The sequence below is a fragment of the Podarcis raffonei genome, chromosome 7, assembly GCF_027172205.1.
Source record: "Podarcis raffonei isolate rPodRaf1 chromosome 7, rPodRaf1.pri, whole genome shotgun sequence".
NCBI lineage: Eukaryota > Metazoa > Chordata > Lepidosauria > Squamata > Lacertidae > Podarcis > Podarcis raffonei.
In genome coordinates this window covers 34,091,722-34,118,658 of record NC_070608.1, presented here as the reverse complement: position 1 = coordinate 34,118,658, position 26,937 = coordinate 34,091,722, and the positions used below count along the sequence as shown (strand labels likewise).

The window sequence follows — 26,937 nt, the reverse complement described above, 5'->3', positions numbered from 1 at the left end:
ATGCAGTGGCGTAGCAAGGTCAGGTGGTACCCGGAGTGGAAAATTTCTTGTCAACTCTACTCCCCCATTGAAATCTAGTTGGACTCCCAAGAGACTGCGATCTAATCACAGTATAAAAAGGCTGCCTGTGATCTACCCATTGTCATTGCCAGGAGTTGTTGAACCAAAGTTGTTGAGTTGTTTTTATGGGAGGGTTGGCCAAAGTTGTTGAGGTTTTTTGAGGATTCCAGGGTTTGGGTCCAGAGTTGAGGGAGCTTTTGCGGGTCGCACCCACCTTGCTTCGCCCCTGTATCCATGAGTGACTTGTGTATTTGTTGCGTTTCTGATGTAATGCAGACGTGCATCAGTAGCAGATGCACTTACGATTTCCATATCTCACTGCCGGGATTGTGTGTGAGTCCCACCTTGGATATTGCACAGCAGGTGTGAAAAGCAGGCACACATGCCACTTGTGCATCTGCTTCTTACCTCTCTGCCCAAAGCCAGTTCCTAACCTTCAGGGGTTTGAGGGAAGCTGCACCCGCTAACTTCGCTCACACTTTTAGGTTGAGATGTCACTTGGCTATTTGTTCTAGTTGGGCAAGCGCTGAGAGGGTGCCACAAGGAACAGAATCTGGAAAGTTCTTTGGAACGGGACTCTGCAGTGCCCCATCTTAAAAGAGGGGTGATAGACATTTGCTCACTGTTCGGTCAGAGTGTAGCCTTTGCAGGAAGGGGCCCTTTCATTCAATGCTGGGGAGCAGTAAGAAGGAACACTAAGGCCACTAAATGTTCTCTGGTCCCCATGGGGACACAGCTTCCATAGGAGTGTAGCAACAGAAAAACAGGCTGTACCTGTGAGATGCCTGCCTGGTCAGGATATTGCCTTACAGCAGAATGGATCCAGGGGTGGCTGGTAGGGTGAAGATGCCACTGCTGCTGCCCTCTCATGAACCACTGCTGCTAGGCAAATGAGTGTAGTGATGCCAGGATAATGCCACTGCCCCCCTTGTGAGCCGCTGCTGCTAGCAAAACACTTGAAAAGGATAATGTACTTCTTAGTTGTAGGTTTGGATGCTGACACACAAAATTATCGGACAGAAACCATTGTCTTACTAGTTTCCTGTACCAAGCCAATTGGTTGGGAGTAAAGATGGCACCGCTTTCAGACATGTAGATGGACCCAAATATGTGCCCCACTTCCTCTTAGGGAACACTTTCCCTCACCAGATGTCAGTTGACCTAGTTACGCATCTGAAATTGTAATGACAACATGTGTTTGCAGATACAAGAGTCTAACAAAGTATGTGAAACACACAGGGTTGTACATGTGTGGGTATGTTTTTAGCTTTTCTGCTTACATGATTTCATGATTTGAGGAGTAAATGTGGGGACAAAAATAGAGTTTTTCAAAATTAAGCCTATTCTGCTGTAGGAATAATAATAATAATAATAATAATAATAATAATAATAATAATAATAATTTATTTATACCCTGCCCATCTGGCTGGGTTTCCCCAGCCACTCTGGGCAGCTTCCAACAAATATTAAAATGCAATAGTCTGTCAAACAATAAAAGCTTCCCTAAACAGGGCTGCCTTCAGATGTCTTCTAAAAGTCTGGTAGTTGTTTTTCTCTTTGACATCTTGTGGGAGGGCGTTCCACAGGGCAGGTGCCACTACCGAGAAGGCCCTCTGTCTGGTTCCCTGTAACTTAGCTTCTCGCAGTGAGGGAACCGCCAGAAGGCCCTCGGCACTGGACCTCAAAGTCAGTTGGAACACTCTCATTCCAAATTCTGCATTAGTAAGGAAATACACCAGATATAATCTCCAGCCGCTTTTATAAAGTTGATTGATGTGATACTTAAATGCAGCCAGATTTTCTTTCCTGTGCTAACATGGAGCTTCACAGTTTAAATGTTTTTGCATAAACACAGCAGCTTATGTGTTTATGGCTAAACAAAAGGCTTTGGGGTTCTGCAAGAAAAAAAATCGTGGTTTATGTATAGGCATATAATTTCATGGTATCGTGTTCATTTGTTGTGAACACATTTCTTAGAAACCCAGAAAATATATTAACAGATCTGTGAATGGTATTTACTTCTTTTATGCAAAGGTTTTTTTAAAGATTCTTTTTATTACTTTCTGCATGATGCAGTTATTAAAGTATCTGACTAAGACTGGGGAGATGAAGGTTCAAATTCTACTTGGCCATGTGACCATGGGGGCTAGTCAGACACTTTTCAGCCAGAACTACCATATAAGATTGTTTTGAGAATAAAATGGATGGGACACCATGTACACTTCCTCAAGATCTTTGGAGAGAGTGAAGGATATGAATGTAATAAATAAAATAAATTGTGCTCTAATGGATAGCTAATTTCTACTTTAATTAACCTACACGCGTGTTGTTTTAATGGTATTCCACATCTGGTCATATGTTTTTTGTTAGCTTCTCTGAATGTAAAAAGAAACTACCAAGTTTACTTCATGGTTTCTCATGAAACAACTTTTAAAAGTTAGCTGACAATCTTCCAAAAAAATATAAGTAATTCTGAGCACTGCAGTGTTCAATAACCAAATGACAGCACAAATGCTTTCGTTGCCAACAGTTCTTCCAAAGTACAGTAAGGGCATCATGACTAGTTCCTTCTGAAAGGAATATTTTATTTTTATATTTTGTTGCAATGATACAACAGCACTAGAAATGCTGTTTTGTCCCCAGAGGTGATGAATTATATAGATATTGAAGCCAAGTTGATGTTGACTTAAACTAAAGGCACTCTCACTGAAGTCAGTGGGATCACAGAGAGTATAAACCATTTCAAATTTCGGCCCAGTATGCTGCCATATTTTGTGCCAGTCTCTATACAGGTAAGCAGTACCAGACTGTCTCAATTATGTAATGAAAAGAACGTGCCGTTTTGATGTTTGGTAACTACCTTTTTTAATAAGTGTACAAAAACATTTTAGCATTCTCCCTGGTTTTTTTTTATCGTGCCAGAATCAACCAGTTTGGGATCTAGATATGATGAGTTCCAGCAGTGGAGACTCCCAAAGCCAGAAGCTATTGAAAGATTCATTGGCTGCAAAAGAACTTCAAACCATGGAAAAACACCTTGCTGGTAGGTATAGTGACATAAAACCCTAGCATTTGCTTGGGGAAGAAATTTCAGGACAGATTTTAGTGGATTGAACAATAAGGTGTTAACAGGGGTGGTGTTTCTTTTTCCAATCTTCGTTACTGTAGTACTTTGAGTCAACAAATACTCATTTTAAGACAGACATTGAGGCTTGCCTGTAGATCATAATCAAAATATATCTGGACAGCTTCCTTACACATTTGTTTCCATAGCTCAGTAACGTTCAGTGTTAGTGAATTATTGTTATTACTGCTAAAACAGCATTGTATAAATCTTCCCAAATGGCTCCAGAAAACTCAAAGTTTGAAGGAAATATTATCCTTTGAAACCATCATATTGTACTTGCAATCTGAAGGATAATCCTTAGGTGCCTGGTCTTGCAGTAATTACTGCAAGTGTGGTGTAGTGGTTAAGAGCAGTAGACTTGTAATCTGGGGAACCGGGTTCGCGTCTCCGCTCCTCTACATGCAGCTGCTGGGTGACCTTGGGCTAGTCACACTTCTCTGGAGTCTCTCAGCCCCACTCACCTCACAGAGTGTTTGTTGTGGGGGAGGAAGGGAAAGGAGAATGTTAGCCGCTTTGAGACTCCTTAGGGTAGTGATAAAGCGGGATATCAAATCCAAACTCTTCTACTACTACTACTACTACTGCTACTACTACTTATGGAGAATAGTCACAGTGAAGGGGTCACAAGATTAGGTCCATAAAGGAAAGAAACTCTCATTGTCAAGGAAACAATTTTCTTGTTCAAAGATGGTCTTCCATTATCCGGTATCACCAAGGTCCAGAAGAGAACTGATCCCAGTTCTTCATCCTTAGTTTCCACAGTCACACTTTATCCCAGTTCTAAACACGAAGCTTTGGACAGGAACACCAGAAGCTGCCTTATACCAAGTCAGACCATTGGTTCCTCTAGCTCAGGCAGCTGCTTTTCAGGGTTTCATGCAGGAGTCCTTGTCAGCCCTACCTGGAGATGCTGGGGATTGAACCCGGGATATTCTGCTTGCAAAGCTCTTGCCACTGAGCTATGGGTGCTTTTTGCATGGGGCGAAAACTAATCAGTTCATAGCATGATGTCTGGCTCCCAAGAGTGTGGGCAGGAGGCACACCTCCATGCAGGAGAAGTCTCAGGTTGCAGGCGCGCAACCCATCAGGGGAGGGTATATAAGCTGGCAGAGGGGTGGGGTCCCACTATTACTTCATGTGCTCCGCAGGGCACAGATCTGAGGGACAGCTGCCTAGTGGCTAGAAGCATCCAAGGTTTACTGGGTTATTTGAACATGTCTTTGTTGGCCCGTTCAATTTCATTGCTCAGCGTCGCTTCACCCCAGTGTTCACCATATAAGGATGAGGTTTAATTAGTGATGCTCCTCCCCACTTTGTCTATGTCACCTACCACTACCATTTGCCTCCTGCTTCCGCCCATCAAGATATTCAGGATGAAAAGCTCTGCTGTTTAGACATTACCTTAGTAACCAGTAGTGGCCAGTGGAGGTGCTGATGCTGCTGCTCTCCTGGCTTCCAAACACAGCATGCTACTGGCCCACACTGTATGGGGAGGCATGGGGAGCTCTGAGCTGTGCCGTGTGGTGGAGCCAATTTGCCACTCTTGCCATCATGTCTGTGCAATGCCAAGCTCCCTGCCCATCTTCTCCCAGTAAGTCAGAATCATGTTATCTATGGAAACTGGGAGAGCAGTGGCATCCCACCAACTGCTAGCAATCAAGTTCAGAAAGGTAGATAGGTAAATAAGTAGATATCCTTCAGATCACCAAGTGCTAGGCTCTGGTTGATTGTGAGGCATCCATCAAGTCCCCAGACTTATTACCTCACAGACCTTTCACAGTCCCATTTAATATTCTATGTCTGTATCTATTTCAATTTATGTGCCACGAATGAGAACTTTCTTAAATAAATTAATATGCCAAATACATCAAAATATTTGGTGGCACTATATTCTCTTTTGAAATATTTCCGTTCTTCCATTGGGAAAAGCTGATGTTCAAAATCAACATATATATTCTATGCTAAATAAATGAAAACCATTTTGTAGTGGAAATCTTTAAATTAGCTGTGGAGAAATGATTGAAATGCTTTGCTTATCAGCAGAACCAATCAGTTTTTTAGATAGCATCTTGGGCCAAAAGTTATGATGTTCATTGAACTCTCATTGAAACATAAACAGCATATATCAGTTTTCCAACATACCTTCTTATTCACCGTAGATAAGTCAATGAACCCAGTCATTTGCAAAAACACAGGTTAATTTAATTGTGAGAGAGCTCATTCCACATTTGGTTTAAGTTATGGCATTTGCATTGTCATCTATTGACCCAGACAATTTAAACAGGTAGTCTCCAAATTGTGAAGTGAAGTGATATGTATTTTTTTTTAAGAAAAAGCGTAATGCAGGCAAAATCATTTTTTTAAAAAAAATCATTGATGGCATCATTTTCTCCACTCAACTATGTTAATATTATACCAACAATAGCAATACCTGTTCTTACCTTTTTATTAAATTAAGCAAAGATGTCCATTAAACCAGTGATTGCCATAGCCGCAGCCTTGGATTCAAACACAAATCAGTCCTTGTGCTCTGACCCTCCCTCCAGCTTGCTGCCTTTAGCAGCCTGCAACCTGTTTTTCTCCAGGTCACAAGACAGCCAACTCTACACCAAACTCTGGCTTTAGTTCTTCTAACTATCTCAGAGCTGGAGGAGGGATCTCACCCATTTTCAGTCTGGCCTTCCTTTGTTCTCGTAAAGGCCTATTTCCCAGGTGATCTCCTGAACACAGGAAGCTAAATCCAGGCATTAGAGGTCTAGCATCCAGTTTAACTCCCCAAGCCTTCATTAAATTCTAACACCTGCTGGACCTAGGAATTTAGAGAAGTCTGGCACTCACCGAATCATGACAAAAAAGAGATTCTTTAGGGATGTGCTGATGTCTGTAAAATTTCGAGATGGTAATTTTTATGAATGCTCTCTTGCTTAGTGGCAACCCAGCATGTGGGTTGTGGCAGCATGTACTGCAGTAGAGCCCTATTCCAGACCAGATTGCTTAGATTACCATTCGAATATTACTATTGCTGCCATTATTATTATTATTATTATTATTATTATTATATCCACCTTTTTCCCTAGCAGAATATGACATCTGCTTATAGAGGTTTCTCTATCAGAAATGATTGTGAGGAATGAGTCCAAGAAAGTGGCTTGCCAGAAACCACTTAGTAAGTCCCTTGCTGATATGAATCCAAGTTCCTTAGTATTAGAGAAAGAAATAAACTATATCCTCAAGTTCAAACAAACATGATGATCAATAAGATACAGGGATTTCAGTTCCTGTTATATTGTGTTATTTTTCTGCCTGTGCAGACATCGCAAAGGACCTTGCGCTGTGGGAAGAAGGAAGACTATTGCGGATTACCAGTAGCCAACAAACTAATTTAGTTGCACTAGATCACCAAGGAAATTTTAAAGTTCCACCAAGCCAGGATTCAGGACCTCAAGTGCCAAGTCTGACTGGGAAAGATATTCAGCTCCAGCTTCAAAGAAACAAATCACCACCATTATCTAGCAACAATAGACTGAAGGTCTCAAGTGTCACAAACAGTAGGCCTCAGTCTCCCAGTACACAGACCAACAGGTCTTCTGTGCTCCCAGCTCCAGCAAACAGACCTGCAGCCCCAAATGCTTTGTTGCAAAAACCTCTTTCCCCTAGCAACCAAGGAAACAAGGAGGGAGTTGTTAGTATGCAGAGAAGCCGGTCTTTAATATCAAAGAACCAACTTGGGAGGACCATCACTACTCCCTCAGGGCTCCTGGAAACAAGCGGAGACACTCTAGGAAACGTCACTCAAAGAAGCAGTTTGTCCGAAGTAAGTTATATATTTGAAAGCAAAAATTGTCAGTAAATCAGAATCCTGTATATATCCAGGTAAGTCATACTCAGAGCTGACCTATTGAAATCAGTTGACTATTCGTATATTGCCCATATATTATCATATAATGTTTGAGACTAGATCCAACACCTACTTGTTCATAGTGGTGTTCAAAGTCTGTGTGTACACACATGTGCATAAGCGTGCATGTATTTATTTCTCTATCTCTTGCCAGAGGTTTATATTGGAGGAAGGCAATTTTTGCACATTTCTTTCTTTAGCCCTCTTACTCCCTGAAAATCTACTCCAGTGGGTTGGGGTATTTTTTTGAAGTAACTGTGGGAGGTGGCACTGGGAGCTGGGGTGTGTGTGGAAAGGGAAGATAGCAAAATCTGCTTCCATAGGCTTAAGGTTAGCCGCTGTGAGAACAAGATGCTGAATTCAATGGACCACTGTCCTAGTTGAGCAGACTCTTTTCATGTTATGACAAGAGTTAATGGCAAATGTTGCATGTTCAGAGTGGTGTTAACACTCCTAAAAGAAAAAGTTGAGATTTATATTTCATATTTGGAAAGCAAATTGCGAGGAGGATTCACATACCTCCTTTTTGCTCACAAGTAGAATTCCACAGAGAATTTTGTTTTGTGAGATCCAACGTGTCTGTGGATCTCAGGTACCATCTGTGTAGTAAGGAAACAAACCTGTCCCTTCCCATCCATTGTATGAGACTGGGATATTGAGCTATGGCACCAATAACCCACAAAAGATTGAATATGGCTGGGTCGCATTTTATTTAATTGCTTCAGGTAGGTGTGAAGCTTCAGTAAAGGAGTTTTATCCTCAGCAGTCCATGAATCTGTCACAATTTGCTTAGTAATTCAATGTCAATCCATAATATTTTTTTTAAAAAATGGACAAATTATTAAAATGTGCAGTGTTCAAAGAATGAATGCTAGAACATTTTCTGTCCCGTTTCTAGTAAGTGATATTCTTTAAAGCTCTTCCTATCATTATGGGCGAGACCATGTTATAAGCAGGCATTTTTTTTTAAACAGGCAAAGAGCGATGCTTAAAGAATTTGGCAATGGTTAACATGTCATCTGTGAAGTTCTTTTTTGTAAAAAGTGCAAAATTTTAGTTTCGGAGTTCTGTCTGAAAGAATTATAAGTTGCTTGATGATCTTAGTTCTTGTACACATGCCTGCATTTCTGTTGGCAGGGAATATGCTGTAGCAAATGTGCAGGTGTGTTGTATTACCAGCTCATTTCAAAATCAAACCAAGCAATGTAACGTAGATAAATGTTTTTATTATTGCTACAGAATGAATAAATCAAGTTTTTAAATCCTTTCCTACATGCACTTATATGCACATTTAGTCTTTTAGATCTCCAGACCTTTCTACAAGTGGAGTCCCAATTGAGACAAATAGGTTTGAGGATCAGATTCTCAGTGTTTCCCTCAGCCTTTCATGAAGTGTGACAACTGAATGCTGAATCTCTTTGGGACAGTATTTCTTGGAGTCTGCAATAGCTCTTATCTTGATGTTTGGGAGGGACAGGGAGACCGTCAGACTGTATGGCCCTTCCCAACAACATGCTTTATAAACAGCTTTTCTACAGTGGGTTAAAGGTAAAGGGACCCCTCACCATTAGGTCCAGTTGTGACCGACTCTGGGGTTGCGGCACTCATCTCGCTTTATTGGCCGAGGGAGCCGGCGTACAGCTTCCGGGTCATGTGGCCAGCATGACTAAGCTGCTTCTGGCGAACCAGAGCAGCGCACGGAAACACCGTTTACCTCCCTGCTGGAGCGGTACCTATTTATCTACTTGCACTTTAACGTGCTTTCGAACTGCTAGGTTGGCAGGAGCAGGGACCGAGCAATGGGAGCTCACCCTGTCATGGGGATTCGAACCGCCGACCTTCCGATCGGCAAGTCCTAGGCTCTGTGGTTTAACCCACAGTGCCACCCGCGTCAGTGGGTTATGTCTTAATTAAATAAGTTGAACTTAGTTCCCATTGAAGTCTTTGGAACCCAACTTACGTCATGACTAATAGATCCCATTCATCTCAATGGGAAACAACTTGAACTGCAGTGGGAAACAACTTTAATACATTCCAGTGACCTTATTTGCCTAGTGTAGGTTGGTTGCAAGTTACCTCAAGACTTGGCCCATTTTTTTGCATAGTTTGGTGCCGCATAGTTGCTTTTTATTTCAAAAATAGCCAACATTGGGAGGTACAGGATGTATCAAGACTGTGGCATGGGGAACAGAGGCTTCCTTTGCAGAACTGATTGGAATTAGTCTTCCATCACATGTCTGCTATTATTGGTACCTGCTAGCAGGGATACAGTGGGGTTGATTTAAGTCAGGACAGTGGTGGGGGTAGGGGCTAATGCCCTCCTCTTCTATACCACACAGCCCCTATCTGGTTCAGGACTTCCTGTGCTGGTTATTTGTGCAAGAAAAAGTAAATGCACAACTACAAAAGAAACTGCTGTGTGACAAATGTCATGTGGAGCTGGGCCCTTTGCCTTTTCAAATGCAGATCACACTGAGCCTCTGTCTTGTGGCTTCTCCAAAGAAGAACCTTGTGAGTCTCAAAACATCACTACCTTTTGTATTGACCAAAGATTTATTCAGCACAATAAACTTTCTTAGGTACTGGGTTTCACTTGTTGGCTAATTCCCAGCACAGCAACAGCAGCCCAAACAACATACTTCCAAACAAAAGTGTCCAGGAAGCCATCCTCCTATGAATCCTGTGTTAAAATCACATCAATGCTTCTCTGTGTGAAATCATGTCCTCCCTGATCTGCAAGCAATTTAGAAAACGGGGGGTTATTTTGCTGCAAGAAGTCTGGATTTTATTACAGCTTACATCTGTTCATTGTATATCAAGATTCATTTATTTGCTACTTTTCTACACAGAGACAATCCTTCTATGTGTCAGTTTTGCTAGAATTGTCACACGATTAAAGAAATCATAGATTAATCAACTGAGTTTGGGATTGGTTAAATTTGCATGTGCATAAAATCTTCGGTTTCTGGCTATTTGTTAACTTCGCTGACTTCAATGGAGCTTCTTCCCAAGAAAATCCACAGAACTGCAACTTTCTAGCTTCCTTGGAAGAAGTGGTATGATGTCTAGGCCTTGGTTTGGGGACACAAGCCATCAGCTTTTTTCCTTGTGAAGTTGACTCTTCCAAGGAGCCTAGAACCCACACTCAGCTCTGAGTCTCTATTCTAGCACATAACTCCTGGGATTGACAAGTACAACACAGAAAGGGCAGAAAGAGTCCCCTTCCAAACTGATACCCAATTAATCAGGAGGACTCTTTGAATTTTCTTGAAGGTCTTTAATCTTTTTATCTGTTTGGGTATAATTGAAAAAAACAACATTGCAGCCCTAATTCTTATACCTGCTCCATCCGTTATTTTTGTTACAGGATGAATTCTTACAACTTCAACTTTCCCACCAGCCTTGGATTTTACCAAGCGATAACGAAAGCGAAGGAGTGGAAGCAGATCTAGATAAACGTAAGAGGTTGCTCCTTGTTTGATATAAATTGTTGGCAGCTTGGAGTAGGCACCATATTTTCACAAAATATGTGCTCTGCAAACTACTTTTTATTTCTGGCAGGTTTAGTTATGATTTGCCTACAGGAGTGAAGAACAATGGATTTTATTGATGGGAGCTCAGCTAAATTACTTTAGGGCTGAAAGTGCATGTAGGTTATCCTCCCTGCTTACCATACCACAAACCTTAACATGTTAACTCATCTCTTACCAATGTGTGCTACATGCAGAGACCAGGGATAAAAAGTTCTGCTAAGCCAAAATCTCTGTTGAATGCCAAGTTGTGCCAAGCCAAAATCTCTGTTGAATGAGTATAGTAACACAACCAGATACCAAGCATCCTGGAGTGCTGTCCTAAAAAAAAGGGGGGGGGGAGACTATAGTCCCAGCTTTAAAAACTTTGCTTGCTTGAATAATTCTTGTTGTGCCATAAACATATTTCACAGCCCCAGCTCAAGGGTGTGAGATAGACATCTTACTGGGTTAAAGAGCCTAAATAATGGAAGTTAAGACAAGTAGTGTCTGCTAGTTTCCCTCCATGTGCTGAGGCTACAACAAATTATATATGGTGGCAAGTAAACATAAATAATCTTGCTGGAAATGTGAATTGCTCTGACAGTTGCTTTTTTAAAAAAATCACAGTAGTTTGTAATCTGCCAGGGTGAAAATGTGTGTCATTTCCTAAACTATTTTAGATTTTATGGCTACACTGTAGCAGGCTGTTTTACCAGGTGCTTGTGAGTAGCACCTTGTGAGTAGAACTGAAACCATTTAAACAAGACATATTGAAGTAAGAAAAATCAGACTTGTGGAGAAATTGAGAGGGAAGAAAACCATTTTGAGCTGTTACTTGTTTACATCAATATGACAACAACAATATATATTTTTTTAATCGTAACTTGTAAATTTAGAACATCAAGCTCTAAATAATATTTACCTTATTTCTGATGGTGAGTTCTTTTGCCCTTCCTGTACATGTTGCCCAAGAGGCCAGGTCAGACCCAAAATCTGATGCTCACAAAGTGCTATTTGAATCCATACACAAGGAAGTTACCTGGAAATGAGTTGCCATTGTCACTTTTCTGAGATGTGCAATGGATTACTACATTAGATAGAGTCCTATTCGGCTCACAGAACTATCCATAGAACAATTTACATGTGTGATCTGTTAGGACTTGCATGTTCACATCATTTCAGAATGTCATGCTTTGCATTTCAGACATTAAGTTAGGTCAAACTGCTTCCTGATGGAGAAAGTTTTCCTCTGAAATCAAAGGAACCTTTCAATCTAGCCTGCAGTTAGAATAATAGAGTACATGCCACAGATGTACTTTTTCTTTCCAGGATTGATTTCACACCATTTGGATCATCACTAGGTAGTTAGCTGCTGAGAGTGGATGGAGCAACCCAGTCAGATAGACGGGGTACAAAATGTGGGAGCCAATGTGGTGTAGTGTTTAAGAGCGGTAGTCTCGTAATCTGGTGAACCGGGTTCGCGTCTCCGCTCCTTCACATGCAGCTGCTGGTTGACCTTGGGCTAGTCACACTTCTCTGAAGTCTCTCAGCCCCACTCACCTCACAGAGTGTTTGTTGTGGGGGAGGAAGGGAAAGGAGAATGTTAGCCGCTTTGAGACTCCTTAGGGTAGTGATATATCAAATCCAAAATCTTCTTCTTCTCTTCTTTGTTTGCCGGTCTGTCTGTCTGTCTGTCTGTCTGTCTGTCTATCTATCTATCTAATCTATCTATCTATCTATCTATCATCTATCTATCTATCTATCTATCTATCTACCATCAGTTTACCCAGCAGGACTTCCCTTTTTTCTCCTCTCTGTAGCCTAGCACAATCCCCAAAATTCAGAGCAGATTTGTGGAGTGTGCAGGGCTGCAGGGGGAGTGGAAACCAATTCCATAAATCAATTTATTTCATCAGTAATTGTAGCTTGATTGTAAAAACCTGTAAGTGGTTTACAAAAAGATAAGATAATAAAATCACAAAAACTACAACCTTACTTTAGAACATACAAAAGTTAAATTACTAGAATAGATTAAAATTACTTCATAACCATATTACTGGCAGACAGACACTGTCAACCACCACCTGAGAAGAATGAATTCCTAGAGTTTTGTGAAGCTAACACCCATCCCCAGATATCACCATATGATATTCCTGTAGTCACTGGACATGTACTGGAAGAAAAGCCATATATAACTGGGCTAGATTTTATTTTAGATTTAGTTTAAAATAAAGGAAAATCTCCTGAACCTTTTAATTTTGACAACTAGGAATTACAACTTTGCGTCAGCTCATTTTATTGCTCAGTATGTATGTAAAATTCTTATTTGTTTCATTGTGAATTCTTGGAAAAAATCTACACATGTTAAATTAACAGATGTTAAAGACAAATAGAGACAATAATAAGGCAACAAATTAATTTGGGCTTTTGAGAGAGAACTAACATTCATGTTACTAACGCAACTTACCAATACCATGTTCCTAAATTAGTTCAGCCCGCTGAGTTGTAACTTAAAAATCTGCTTTTTGCTTTCATGAGTAAAAACTGTTTACTTTAGCTTAAACCTGTAACATGCAAGGCAGAGAGGGGTCAAAACTCTGTAATTAAAATAATGGCTACCTTCTTGCAGATATTCTAAGGGCGCAACAGACTAGCATCTTGATTTAAACCCATATATCAACTTTCATAGTTACCTATCTTTTGCTGCATGAAGTAGGTTGTTCTTTGTACTATTTTAACCATTGCAGGAGAACAAAAATGTTTGATCTAAGCAATATTGTACTGTATGTGACATCTGAGACTGGTAAATTGGTTAAAGGAATAAGTCTTTAAAAAATAATTATATGGGGTAATGGCAACCATCTGGTTTTGGAATGTAGTTGCTGTAGCCAATCTCACAAGCGAAGGGCAACTCCTGGAAAATGCAGGCTGCCAACAGGCTGCCAACACCCAGGTGTTGAAATGTCTGTAAAGCGGAGAGCCAGTAAAAGGCCTGGCATCGTTTACAGTGCCAATTCCCAGTGTGCAATGCAGGTAAAAGGCCCAACCATGTAAAGACCAGCCTAATTTAATTTGGGTGTGTGAGAGGAAAGTTAATGCATTAGAAATCTTCATGGACACTCTGTGCTTGATTTAGTGCCAAGAGGAATGAAACTTCATAATTTATGACTATGAGCAGAAGAGCTGTAGAATTAATCTTCACAACAACAACAGGTGTCCTTTGACGCAGCTTTTAATAAATTACATGCAGCTAATATTTACTACATTCTTCAACTTCTTCAAGATAATAACTGCCCAGGTGTAAAGCTAATTTTGGACAGTGAAAGAAAATTACACCAGCTGCACAGGTATTTGGAAAGAGGGTATCACAGTAGTCTAATGCTTTTTATAGATAGTTTTTAATCATCTGACCAGCTGAGATGAAAGAACTTCATTTATCACAACATTATTTAATGAACATTGTACTGGGAAATTTACTGTGCACAATCTGATGCATATCTCGTTAGAAGTATACCCCATTAAGTTTGATGGAACTGTGTATCCTTGCGTACCCCCTCAAAAAAAAGCACTGCTCCCAGGTCAGTGTGTATGGTCCAGTGATAGGAAGCTTTGAATGGAACAAGTGGAACTGAAAATCCTACTTTTTTACCAGTTTAAATAATTCAATAGCAGTTTTGTTCAATGTTTCACAGAGAAGTCTAAAACACCATCTGCATCATTGAGAAAACAAAATAGAAAGGTTTATCAAATGAGGCTGATATGTAAACCAGAAAGCTTTTGCTCAAAAGAATTCAGAGTTTTCAGATTCATTTATTTGTTATGATTAGCAGTGGTGTATTTTTGCATACCTAATTCTGGGATTCCTGCCAGAATGAGGACCACAGATCATATAGCATGAACCAGGCTGGCAAAATCTGAATTTCAAAATTTTATTTTTATTTTAGTATGAAATTCAAGGCTGTAGACCCTTTTGTGAACTACAAATTTAAGTCAGGAAATTTAAGTTAAACTGAATTAGTGTGGATATACAAATTTAGGGTTGTTTATTGAGGACATCTCTTGTCCTTGTCAGTAGACAGATACATATGGACTTCAGGTGTGTTTTGATTAAGGACCTTTGTGCATATTGAGATGTGGGTTGGCCCATTGGAATGGGCATGTGATAAAATGATGAATAGCTACACTACATCTCCACCTGAAAATTGACCTCTTCTCATTTCTGACACGTGCACACAAATGTCCCTTGATTCAACTCATTAAGGGCCAGTGGCTGACCTACTCATTTTGCAGCCATCGGAGTATTGTTTCGCCACAAACTTATTGCAGTGAAAACAAGAACATGAATCTTGGCATATACAAAGTACCATGTTAATTGGTCCTTAAGATTTTAATGCTTGAAATACAGCCATAAACCGCAAATTGTTTCCATCATGTAATTGTCATGATTTGTTGTGATAAACTTTTTTGCGTTACTTATGAAAACAAGTGAGGTGGAATTAGAGATGCCTTAAATACTCTGCAATTGCAATTGCTGTTGCTTCTTTGGTGTCATTCCCTTCCCTCTGCTTCCTCCTTCCTGCGTTTGTCGATTGGCTGATACTACACAATTAGGGAAAATATGTGAATGAGATTGCTTAGCAATGCGACATAACAAATCAGATTGACTATGCAGTTTTATCATTGAGGGAAGAGTGGAAGACAAAGTAAATAAATAGACATTGTTGCAAAAGTTCACAAAGTTGCCTAAAAAGTATTCTGAATTGCTATTATTTTATTTGTATTTATTTGGGGAGGGGGTGGAACTGTAAGTTTTAGCTCCGCTGTGAAATAAATGGCATTTGTGAAAGGGAGAGATCACAGCTGCAGATTTTTCAAGTACAGGATGGTTTTCTTAGCAGGACTGTACAAACTCAGCATAACCTGAACATAGAAGTTGTTAAAGGTATGTTTTCAGGTTTGGGGCCATTTAACATTGGCATTGTAACTGCCAAGCTCTCCAAATAAGCAGTGTAATCATTCAGTTTTGGTAACCTATGCAATAAAAAGTTAGGTGATAAGTGCTTTTCCATTTAAACAAATATAGCTAAAAGCAAATTAACTGAACTATTTTATCTAAATGTGCAGTGAAATTGTGAATGCAAACAAGACTTTCCATTTTAGAACTATGATAGGGGGATTCCTAATTTATCCTGATTCCAACACTGAATATCCTTCATAGGAAATGCCAAGATAAACCATACTGGATATAAATGTTTAACTTGTCATTTAGACTTAAAAGGACTCTCTTACATTCAAATAAACATTCACAATGGTATTCCGAGCATTCAGGAGAGATTACATTTTCCTGTATACTGTGAAATTTTAAATCATTTGTGAACCTCATTTATAAACTTAGCAGAAAAGGAATATGCAGAGATAAGTCTAAAACATAGTAATTATTGCATCCTCATTTTTGAAGTCTTAGTCTTAATAAAAGTGATTGTGTCAGAAATACAAAGCCAAACGAGATGCCAGTTTTCAGTAAACCTGCACTGTTCATACGTTCTTACTTTTAAAATTGTTTTGTTAACTTTGGCACTTGAAATAGCATGGCAGTCAACAAGTGAATATTAAAACACAAATCATACCCATCTTCCTTCTATCCATCATTGGGTTTGTAGTCACTCTTTCCATAACATATAAAACCACCCTCACTGGCACATATGCCCACTCAGCCTTCAAGCCCAGGGTGGAAAACATCTTGCCCTCTTCTCCCAGGTCTTTGGCTAATTAAACAAACTATGGCCTGCTTAAGTGTGTGAGAGAAGAGTTGCTGTTTTTGTATTGTATTTGTTTTTATATTGTAAACTGCCCTATGATCCTCAAATGAAGGTCAGTATAGAAATTTTAATAATAATAATAATAATAGGCTCCAACTCCCATCATCCCTCATGACGGGCTGTGCTGGCTAGGGCTGATGGGAGTTTAAATTCATCATCATCTGAAGAGCCACAATTTCCCTATTCCTGTTCTAATCCTTAAAACATAAACTTCTGCTTTAGATTTACACAAGCACATAAGGATTCCTTGTTCCCGCCACATGCAAATTTGACCTGACTTCCGGCCATGAAGATCCTTGCTTTATCATGAGAGTTATTGATCAGGGTTGGAACATCTTCCTGTGCAAATACATTTCTTAAAGTGGCAATAATCCCTTATCACTGTGTGTAACTTCATTTAAGCTACATTTATGTATTTCATGTTCTCACTACTCATTACCAGTAAGAATACCCTTACAAAAGATGCTCACACTAATTTCCTCATGTTTCTTTCCAGTTATGTTGTTTCTAACTGTTCTTTTATTGTTTTCCAGGTTTGTGAACAAAATCGGTGGAAGTAATAAAGAATGGTTTCTCATAATTATATAACCTGCAAGTGAAAAGTTCTTTTCACTGATTGTGTATAATAAAAGCTTATTTTTATAAATTCAACAGAACGTAAGTGGAATTATTTTAATGTGTGTATGCTAAAATGCACTAACCTCACATCTATCTTGTTGTACAATGGCCTTAGGTAAAGATGGTTAACAGTCACTTTTTAATACATAGTCCATAATATAATGTATTTTATTCATACCCCTTTTAATTTGATATATAAAACTTTGCCTGATGAAAGTTTCCCTTAAAAGATTTTATGCATATAACTTGACTAAGGTTTTCTACTCCTTATATTTTTCTAAACTTTCCTCATTTTTAAATCAATAAACTTTTAAAGTATTTAGCCACATCTGCCGATATGTATATATAACATTCAAACGTCACGGATGGTTGGCTTTTCACTCATAACCACGGTAGAAATTTGCTGAGACAATAGAAAGGAATGAATGGGGTGTGGGGCACATGTGTGTGTTTTTTTACATGTGTTTGTGTGCATGTGTACTCACACAAACCTAACTATTAAGAATCAGCAGTTTCACATTGCTTTTACTGAGTTCTAATTAAATCTTTTACAAAATAAAGAGACTACTAAGTGAAATAATGTGGAATGCAGCATGCACAAATGAAATATACTAGTTTATTAAATGATATTCTTTACTCATATCCTAAATGACTTAAGCATTTGACTATATGTGTTTGTGTGTGAAACAAGTTGACTATTCTGGATCTGGGTATGACATTTCTGGGAAGATTTCAAATGAAAGAGCTGTCAGAATGACTGCATTTGGTGCATTAATTTAAGCTATTTGTTCTGTTAAGCATGGGTTTGGTTTAGTGCCTTCTGTTTCTCAGCCATAACCACATAATAAAGTTGCCTGCTGTTACAATAGATATACATTGTCAGATTATTGAAGAAATAAAATTAAATTCCTATCACAAATATACTGAGAATATGAGCTTTTTGTTTCATTTCTGTTTTCATTCTGAAAGCTAGTAATCATGGAGAGAGCATTCAAATAAAACGTATTTATTTTATCTAGATTCCAAGGTGGTTTACCACAGCATAAATTAGGGGCAGCCAACATGGTGCCCCCCCCGATGTCATTGGACTGCAACTCCCATAATTCCTGGTTGCTGGTCATGCCGGCAGAGGCCTATGCAAATTGTAGTCCACAACATCTGAAGGCACATTAATTACCCGCTGGCCTAGAACAAGCATACAATGCAACATAATGCAACCAAGATACATTGATAGCAGGCAACTAAATTTAAAATGCCTGAGTGAATTAAAAAATGATGTTGAGGATAAAAAACGTATAGCAATATGGGCTCCGGGTGAGTTTCCTTGGGGATTGCATTGTATAATGGGCTTTATGGCTTTAAAAAAATACAATAGTGTATATTGGTGGAGACAGTAACGCCTTTCCAGATCATTAAGATGCTTCCTTCTGCACTCTTGACCTTTCCACATTCTGTGAAAATTTAAAGTATGGGTTATATTTGTGACCTTACGGCTCCCCACAGGAAGCAGCCCAGGAGCGTGGGGCAACGGCGCAGCACCTGCCCACAGCCCCCAAGCCTCCCCTGAGCTGCCTAAGGAAGTGGGAAGGAGGGGAGGCCATTGGCAAAGCAGTGCAGCTCACGCCCCCCCCCCAGGAGGCAGCCCGGGTATTGTCTCCCCCCCCTTCACTTTTAAAGGTGCATCTTATTTGTGGGTGCAGCTTATATTTGGGCCAATACAGTATGTTAATAACATTTCAACATTTCTGTTAGGCAAGAGATGCAGTGCTATCAGTTTTTATCCTTAGTATTAATGGATTGCAAGGGGGGTTATTTTATTATTGTTACAGTTTATTTCCTGCCCTTCACCCTAAGGCCCAAAGGTGGGTAATGTGAACAAGCGCAGTATCAACCAGTGTTTCTGGATGGAAACATCTACTGAAGCAGCCAGCCTTGCCTTCATTTAGTGACTCCCTGATTCTTCAGTCTGTGACAGACGTGCAAACCCTCCTTCTGGTAAAAATAGAAACAGTTTTCTGAATTGTGGATTTCTGCTTTCAGAGCAGTGGAATCGCATGTTGTTAAAACCCAACAACCTCATAAGGTTGAAAACAATACATCCTCTGTGCTGTTCATTCACATCTTCTTTTGATCTTTCTTACAGCTTTTCCACTGAGAGCTGGATGCCTGTCTCATAGTATGTAATGCTTCTTTCAAGGACACCTTGAATCTGGCCACCTGTCTATTTGCTTGTTTGTTTTTGATTCTCAGGTAAATGGATTTCTGCAACCACAGGGGCTAGAAACACAAAAACAATGATCCTAAGAGGAGGTCAAAGACTACACAAAATACTTCTGAAACCACATACGGCCTGTATGTCACTCAGCCTTACCCTTAAGGAAAAGGAAGACATTGTGTATGTCAAGTCACCCTTGCAGGTTATAATGGAAAAGGATGTCATTCCTAATCACCCTGAATGACAGCAGGTGATAATTTCCTCTAGTTTCTAGGATGCTTGTTTTAAAATGTGTACCTATCACATATTAGAAGGAATGACGGATAAGGTAAATGTCTTATCATGCCTCTTCCCTTCAGTCATCACAACTGCATCTAGAGTACATGAGGAATTCATGAGTTAATTTCAAAACCTTGCCAAAGAATGCTCCTCGGGGCCTGGTATACACACACGCCAGATCTCTCCCAAAGTGCGTGCGGTCATCATTCTCTTCCTGTTGGTGTGTGTAATCCAACACCTAAGTGCTCACAATTTCAGTTTTAACAGGTATAGGCCCTTTGCTCAAATTCCAGAGCCGTTCCTTGTTGCTATTCCCTTTAGTGACGCCGCTTTATAGTATCCAGAGCATGGTTATCTGCGATAGGAGTGCAGCTGGACAAACAGCTCATCTAATTTAAATCCCCTTCCCTCACCCTTGTCTTGTTGTTGAAAACAGCTGAGGGAATTGCCTGGAGCATCTGAACATATAAGTACTTTGGGAAATATATTAGCATCAGTCTCAGCCATAATTTCCTATTCACGGTTTAGGGTTATTTGGAGGGTGATGTCATTTTCCTTCCCAAAGCAGATTATAGCAAGAACTAAGGTCCATATATCATGTGTTTTTTTCATTAAGTGGTAAAGCAGCGAGGCATTGTCTCTTGTCCTGGTTTTTTTAAATACACGTGGAGCTATACTTAATAATAGAACAGTATATTCTATTAGACCCATTAAAATTCACAAACATTACTATGGTAGGTATATTAATTGGATACCACCCTATATCTTTCTGGCCTCAAGCGGTTGAAGGAGCAATTACTATCCATTTGGGGAAAGCTTTGCATGCCTTGGGCCATTCCACACAGCTCCTTTAAGGCCACGTTCTTTGTTATCCAGCCCAGGTGAAAGGGACGGGTGTGTTAAATGGTAGAAAAATAGGTTCACCCAGTATATCAGTTTCCAGCACAACAACAACAACAACAACAAATTAATTAATTAAATTCCTGCCTTTCATCAGGTCCTAGGGAGGGTTACAACAATTTACAACTCCAAATATATTCCTCCTCCAGTATACCTGAAGGAGCGTCTCCACCCCCAGCATTCTGAGGTCCAGCTCCAAGGGCCTTCTGGCAGTTCCCTCACTGAGGTTCCCTGAAGTGAGGTTCCATGGAACCAGGCAGAGGGCCTTCTCGGTAGTGGTGCCTGCCCTGTGGAACGCCCTCCCATCAGATGTCAAGGAAATAAACAACTATCCGACTTTTAGAAGACATCTGAAGGCAGCCCTGTTTAAGGAAGTTTTTAATGTCTAATGTTTTATTGTGTTTTTAATATTCTGTTGGGAGCCGCCCAGAGTGACTGGGGAAACCCAGCCAGATGGGTGGGGTATAAATAAATTATTATTATTATTATTATTATTATTATTATTATTATTATTATTATTATTATCATCATCATCATTATTCAGAAACAGTTAAAGCAAATGTAAGCATTGTAATGTGGTTGCAATCTACATGTAATATGCTTCTGGATACCAGTTTCTGTGGACCATAAGTGGGAAATGAGTTGGTTGGCCATGGTAAGAACAGGATGATAGACTATGGTCCAAATTCAAATTTATTAAAAAACGGTCACAGACCAGATTAACTCGTACAGCTAGTCAGCAAAGCATAACACCGGAAAAAACAAAGGACAATTTCAATACAGATTAGGCCATAACAGCAATTTAAAATTAGACAGCATAAATAAAATTAAGTATTTGCCTTCGCCTGCATATTGGCATTGGAAAGCTCTTGTTTCCTGCGCCTAATAGCGGCTACACAGAATTTGGCAACATTGATCGTAATTTCAGGAACCTTATCTTCTACCAAGGCTCTCATACGTTGGAGTTCTGGTTCATTTTTAAGCTTTTGTAGAACTGGGGCAATAAAGGTCAGGCGTAGGTCCTCGTAGTAACTACAGTGCAGCAATACATGCAGATTTGTTTCCACTTCCGATGAGCCACATGGGCAAACACGTGACTCATATGGTTTGCCCTCATATCTGCCTAGCAGCAGGGCAGAGGGCAGAACGTTAAATCTGGCCAGGGTAAAGGAGTGTCTGTACTTAGGTATTTGTAAATCAGCCAGATAATTTGCGGGTGAGAACCCTCTCCCAAAGTCTCTAATTGTGGCATATTTATCCATTTTGCCCATATGACATTGCAGTTCTATGTCCCTAATGCGTTGAAGCACTTGACTTCTGGCTCTCTCATATCCTGCCGCTATCAAGATCTGCGGGGAGAATCCCAAGCTTCTTATCTTTTCAAACAGGGAAGCTTTCCAGGTAGAATGAAAGGCGTCTAAGAGTGTTAAAGGAGCCAAACCGGCCGGGAAAAAAATAAGTTTTAACCAGTAGTGTATCTTTAGAATCCACAACCGCGCGTTAACGGGTGGTTGTCCAACTTCTAAGCGGACAGCTATATTAGATACACAGGGGGGGATCCCCAATAAACACCGATAGAATTTTGTTTGAAATGCCTCCATAGGCGCAAAATTTTTAAAACTGCAAACCTGGGATCCATAAGTGAGTTGTGGGAGTATTTTTGCAGCAAAAACCTGGGAGGCCGCCGGAACGTATTTACCCCCTTTCCCGTGAAAAAATCTTGTAAGGGCTTTATTGGCCCTTCCTGCATTGGCAATGGCGTTTTTCATCTGTTGGTGCCACGAGACCCTTTCCTGAAAAGTTATTCCCAGGTATTTGAAAGTTGCTACCTGGTCAATAGGTTGACCATTAATTCTCCATATGTGTTTCCTTCTTTTCTTTGAAAACACCATAATTTTAGATTTGCTGTAATTTATTGATAGTTGTCCCGCTTGACAATAGTCAGCAAGTGATCTCAAAAGCTTCCTCAAGCCAACGCAGGAAAAGGAGAGTAGGACTGCGTCGTCCGCATACAGAAGCACCGGGAGGGGCATGCCTGCCAGATTGGGAGGGTGGGCATTGTAGACTATGGTCGTTTTGTCTGATCCAGCAGGGATCTAATTGTTGTGAACTGCCCTGAGATCTACGGGTATAGGGTGGAATACAAATTTTAATACTACTGCTGCTACTACTACTACTACTACTACTACTAATAATAATAATAATAGATAGGTACTAGTGTTCCTCTATGAGGGGGGCTTTATATCCTGTCATAAAGCTCCACAGATGCCTCACTAGGGATGCTAATGTTTGAATTATGATCCATGAGACATGCACCAACCCTATTCCCCCAATTAGTCAATGTGTTAAAGTCAAGCACAGAAGCAGCTTGTGTAAACAAGTGCTTTTTGTGGAATCACATGTGAAACTTTAAAAGTGTGGACTCCCATCACAGGTCAAAGAAGACAACTCCTTATGTGCTGCATTCCTTCACTGCCACATACATCACAAATAAAAACCAAGGTTTCTCAGGGCATCTCATGGAAGGCAGCTCAACATACATTGGGTAAAACACACATGACTACCCTCCGTGTGCATTGCAACACAAAGTGATAACAAATATTAATTGGGGGGAAGCACTCAATATGGTGGAGAGAAAGTTAATATTGTAATTACTTTCTTTCATCCTATCTTGGCCCTGAGTGCTGTTCCAAATACTTTTTTTGTGTGTTTGAGGCAATATGCCTTTTTGTGGGTGGGCAGATCTTCACTATGCTTAATGGCTGAGCTGGATGAGTTGACCTCCAGATCCAAAAATATGTCTTTGCTTAAATATCTGGTCTGTTCTTGAACCACTAAATTATTCATGTACATAACGAATACCACATATCCAAGCAAATCACAGAAGATTGGGACCGTGAGCACACCTCACATTTTAGAACATTTCCTTCCCATTTTTTGGTCATGGGTTTGGTTTGGAGCATTTATCTGCAATTAGAGGATAAGATAAATGCTTAATTGTGGTAATGCAAGCATGTAATTGCTTTTTGGCAGGTTCATGCAAAGGTAGCTCATTTCCACATTTTATTACAAGATGTGTCACCCTTTTCAAAGCTTTCAAGTAATGAGGTTTTTGTGGTAGACCTGATGAGTTCCTGTTGCAAACAGTTCCTCTAAATCCATTGTGTAACAAGACTTTTAAGCCCCCAAAGGATCTCAAAGGTGATGCCGTAAAATCTATACCGGAAGGATTCAGCCATTAGCTGCTCTGTGTGGGTGGAATAATTGAGGGATAACTGTAGAAAAGAGAGAGAAAGAATTCTCATCACATCATTAAAAAAAAATTTCAAGAAAAGATGGACACTGCAAATACTTCACCTTGCTAAAAAACAATAATATGTATGCTCAGCATATAAGATTATACTGACTTGCAATTCACAGGCTGTTTATTCTGAAAGAATACAATTGACTTCCAAGTAAGTGGTTCATAGATGATGGCAAATGTTTAGTGTGTGTCCGTGCATGTGTATAAATTTGATAGGTGGATAAATATACGTAGATTATTCATTTTGAATTTTCTGGAGCAAGGCCCATCCACTGGTGCCGTTTCATTGGTGGCCTGATAAGGATCTTGCCCACAAAGCCCAAATGCCTCCCAACATTGACATACATGCTTAAGCTGAAAAGTGGGGTGGGGTGGAGTTGGGGGCGAGCAGCAGATCTGAGGCACGAACCATGCATTTCTGATGAGGATGGCCTTATGCAATTCAGTAGTGTTCATGCAAGAACATTAATTGAAATAAACAGATTTCTCTGCTGAGTAAATACTTTGTCTAGAATTTTGGCCAGTCCTAAGGCTTTTGAAAGAAATCTTGAAAGGGTCCATATGGGATGACAGTGGATTTTGCAGACAAGTAGCATGATAAAATCATTCATCTGGCATTCTCTACCATTGATCCCCCCCCCTTTTGCATTTTTGTATGAGAGGCTGAGAAATGAGCTGATGATTCAGGCCAGTGGAGAAACAACACAAGCAGCAGCCTCTGACCCTTGCAAAAAGCCGTTGCATAACTCTAGCGATGACAACAAACACTGTATTTGATTTATGGCCCAGAAACCTCCATTTAATATTCACCATATGGCACTTCTCACCCCCTACTTTGTTCAAAATCCATGGCAGTCACACACGGAGTGGTAAACCTTGTTCCCAGGGGGCTTCACTAAGACCAGCGATGCTGCAGTATGGCATATTGATGGATCATGAAAAGGACTGGTAATTAAATCATTCTGGAGTCCTTTAGGACAGAGCTCTGGGTTCTCAAACCTCATTGCGTGATATTGACTTATAAGAGATGGAGCCTTGTTTTGACCCATGTTGCTTGAAACATGCTTTGGCTGGTAGCATGAAGAAAATCTTGTTTAAAAGCCTCTTTGTAAAATATTACTAAAGTATTTTTATTGTTTAATTTGGTTATAGGGCTAAAGCAGGCCAACTTCCAGTATAGCTTGCACAGTGCTGGCTCTGTTAGAGAGCAACTCTGTGGTGATGGGAGGGAGATTCCATAACAGAGCAACCACCTCATCCAAATGGCCTGGCTGGATGCAGAGGAGTGGTGGAAAGCACCGGCTGAGGGACAGGTGGTGGGATGGTGACGAGGGGTCAGAGGGAGAAGCAGCAGACTGGGAAGAGGTGGTGTCAGCAGCAGGAGGTGACAAGGGTTAGTGAACAGGAAGAGGGTGTGGCAGAGAGCAGTTCAGATTGACTCTGAGGCTGAAGCAGAGGCTAGAGGGGAGGGTGACCAAGACCAGAGTGGAGACAGGCTGCTGAAGAATCCCCCTCCTGCTGCAACCAACTCTCCTGCCTCCCCGCCCAAGTCTCTAAGCACACACATAGAAATGGAAAGAGCAAAACAGAGGTTGGTTGTGCTCCGATGTAGTTTTGAGACTGCGTGGGAGACATCCAGGAGAGGAGGATCCTTAGGGATGAGAAGGCAGGGATCTTTAGTCCTCACAACTATGTCATCAACCTACCCGAAAGGCTTGCTGAGACCACTACGCCTGAACTGTATTTTGGTTTATTTGAATAAAGAGTTAACTTCACTGGCATCGGTGACTTATTACTTTAGTGTTGATCTGCATCTGACTCCATTCCTGACATCAAAGCTTTGCTGGCATACTGCATTCAGGACAAGGAATGGAGGCAAGGTTTTTCCTGTGGGGTAGAAATTTTCAGCTCTTATTGTGGTCAATGGACCCACCAGGGACTACATTAGGTGAACAAGGGATCCTGTGGATTGGAGTAAAGTAAAGGTAAGGGGACCCCTGACCATTAGGTCCAGTTGTGGCCGACTCTGGGGTTGTGGCGCTCATCTCACTTTATTGGCCGAGGGAGCCGCGTACAGCTTCCGGGTCATGTGGCCAGCATGACTAAGCCGCTTCTGGCAAACCAGACCAGCACACGGAAACACCGTTTACCTTCCCACCAGAGCGGTACCTATTTATCTACTTGCACTTTGACATGCTTTTGAACTGCTAGGTTGGCAGGAGCAGGGACCGAGCAACAGGAGCTCACCCCGTCGCGGGGATTCGAACCGCCAACCTTCTGATTGGCAAGTCCTAGGCTCTGTGGTTTAACCCACAGCACCACCCGCATCCCCGTGGATTGGGGTAGGTATCCATTTTCAGCTTGAAATAAAAGAAAGGCACACATAAGCCTCAGCTTTGCCTCTTCTTTACCAAAACATGTGCTATTGAAATTCATATGACTGGCCTCATCAATGGACTGGATTAGAGCCAGCAAACCATAACTCATTGTAGGCAAGACTCAGACAATTGTAGTGAGTGGTTCCTCTGTGCAGGTGAAAGAAAGCTCCTTGTTCTGGATGAATTCACACATTCCATGAAGGGGCAGGTACGAATATTGGGGGTACTGTTGAATTCCAAATGGTCAGTGGAGTCACAAATTACATCCATGGCATGAAGTGGCTTCTGTTACTTTCATCAGGTGTCCTCAACCCCAGCAGACTCTGAGGTAAGTTCTGATTGTGCGCACAGCCCCAAGGGCAACGCTAGAGAAAATTCACACAGTCCAATGGTCAAATACAGGTCGGGTCCAATGCAACGAGAAAGGTTTGAAGTCAAACTGTAAGGCCAGATTCCAACCTCTGCAGAAGGTTGGAATCCTAGGGTCAGTTCCAAAATTGTAGTCCAGTGGAGTTCCTGAAATAGCCAGGCTGTGGTCAATCAACAGTGAAAGCTGAGCAGACAGAGTCTCTGCCTTGCTTCCCTTTCCCCCCTCCCAATCTTGTTTGACGCACCTGAGCTTGCTTCAGCTGAGTAGCTGGGGCTCTCCACTTAACAAATCATGTGACCTTCACCTGCCCTGAGCTTAATCAAGCTGAGTGGCCACAAACTTCCTTGTAGTCCTAACGAGCCTCATGATCTTCACCTGGTCAGCTAGTAAGTTGGGCTGTGTTCTTTTGCCTGCCTCAGCCTCTTAGAGTGCACTTCCTGTTGTTCCTGATGCCTCA

The 26,937-nt window shown here is 40.8% G+C and overlaps 1 protein-coding gene across 5 annotated transcripts in view; it reads left to right on the top strand.

The window, feature by feature from the left end:
- Positions 1–17,953, top strand: part of C7H8orf34 (chromosome 7 C8orf34 homolog) — a 97,283-nt gene extending 79,330 nt beyond the window's left edge. For 2 of the 5 annotated variants that reach the window (XM_053395940.1, XM_053395941.1), the window contains exons 11-14: positions 2,983–3,103; positions 6,499–7,001; positions 10,453–10,543; positions 16,950–17,953. In XM_053395940.1, the coding sequence (XP_053251915.1) occupies positions 2,983–3,103; positions 6,499–7,001; positions 10,453–10,543; positions 16,950–16,957 (723 nt within the window). In that variant the 3' untranslated portion in view covers positions 16,958–17,953. Of the gene's footprint in view, positions 1–2,982; positions 3,104–6,498; positions 7,061–10,452; positions 11,886–16,949 lie in introns of those variants that run through there. The other 3 variants (XM_053395939.1, XM_053395943.1, XM_053395944.1) reach the window with 3 other exon arrangements.
- Positions 17,954–26,937: the final 8,984 nt, after the last annotated feature.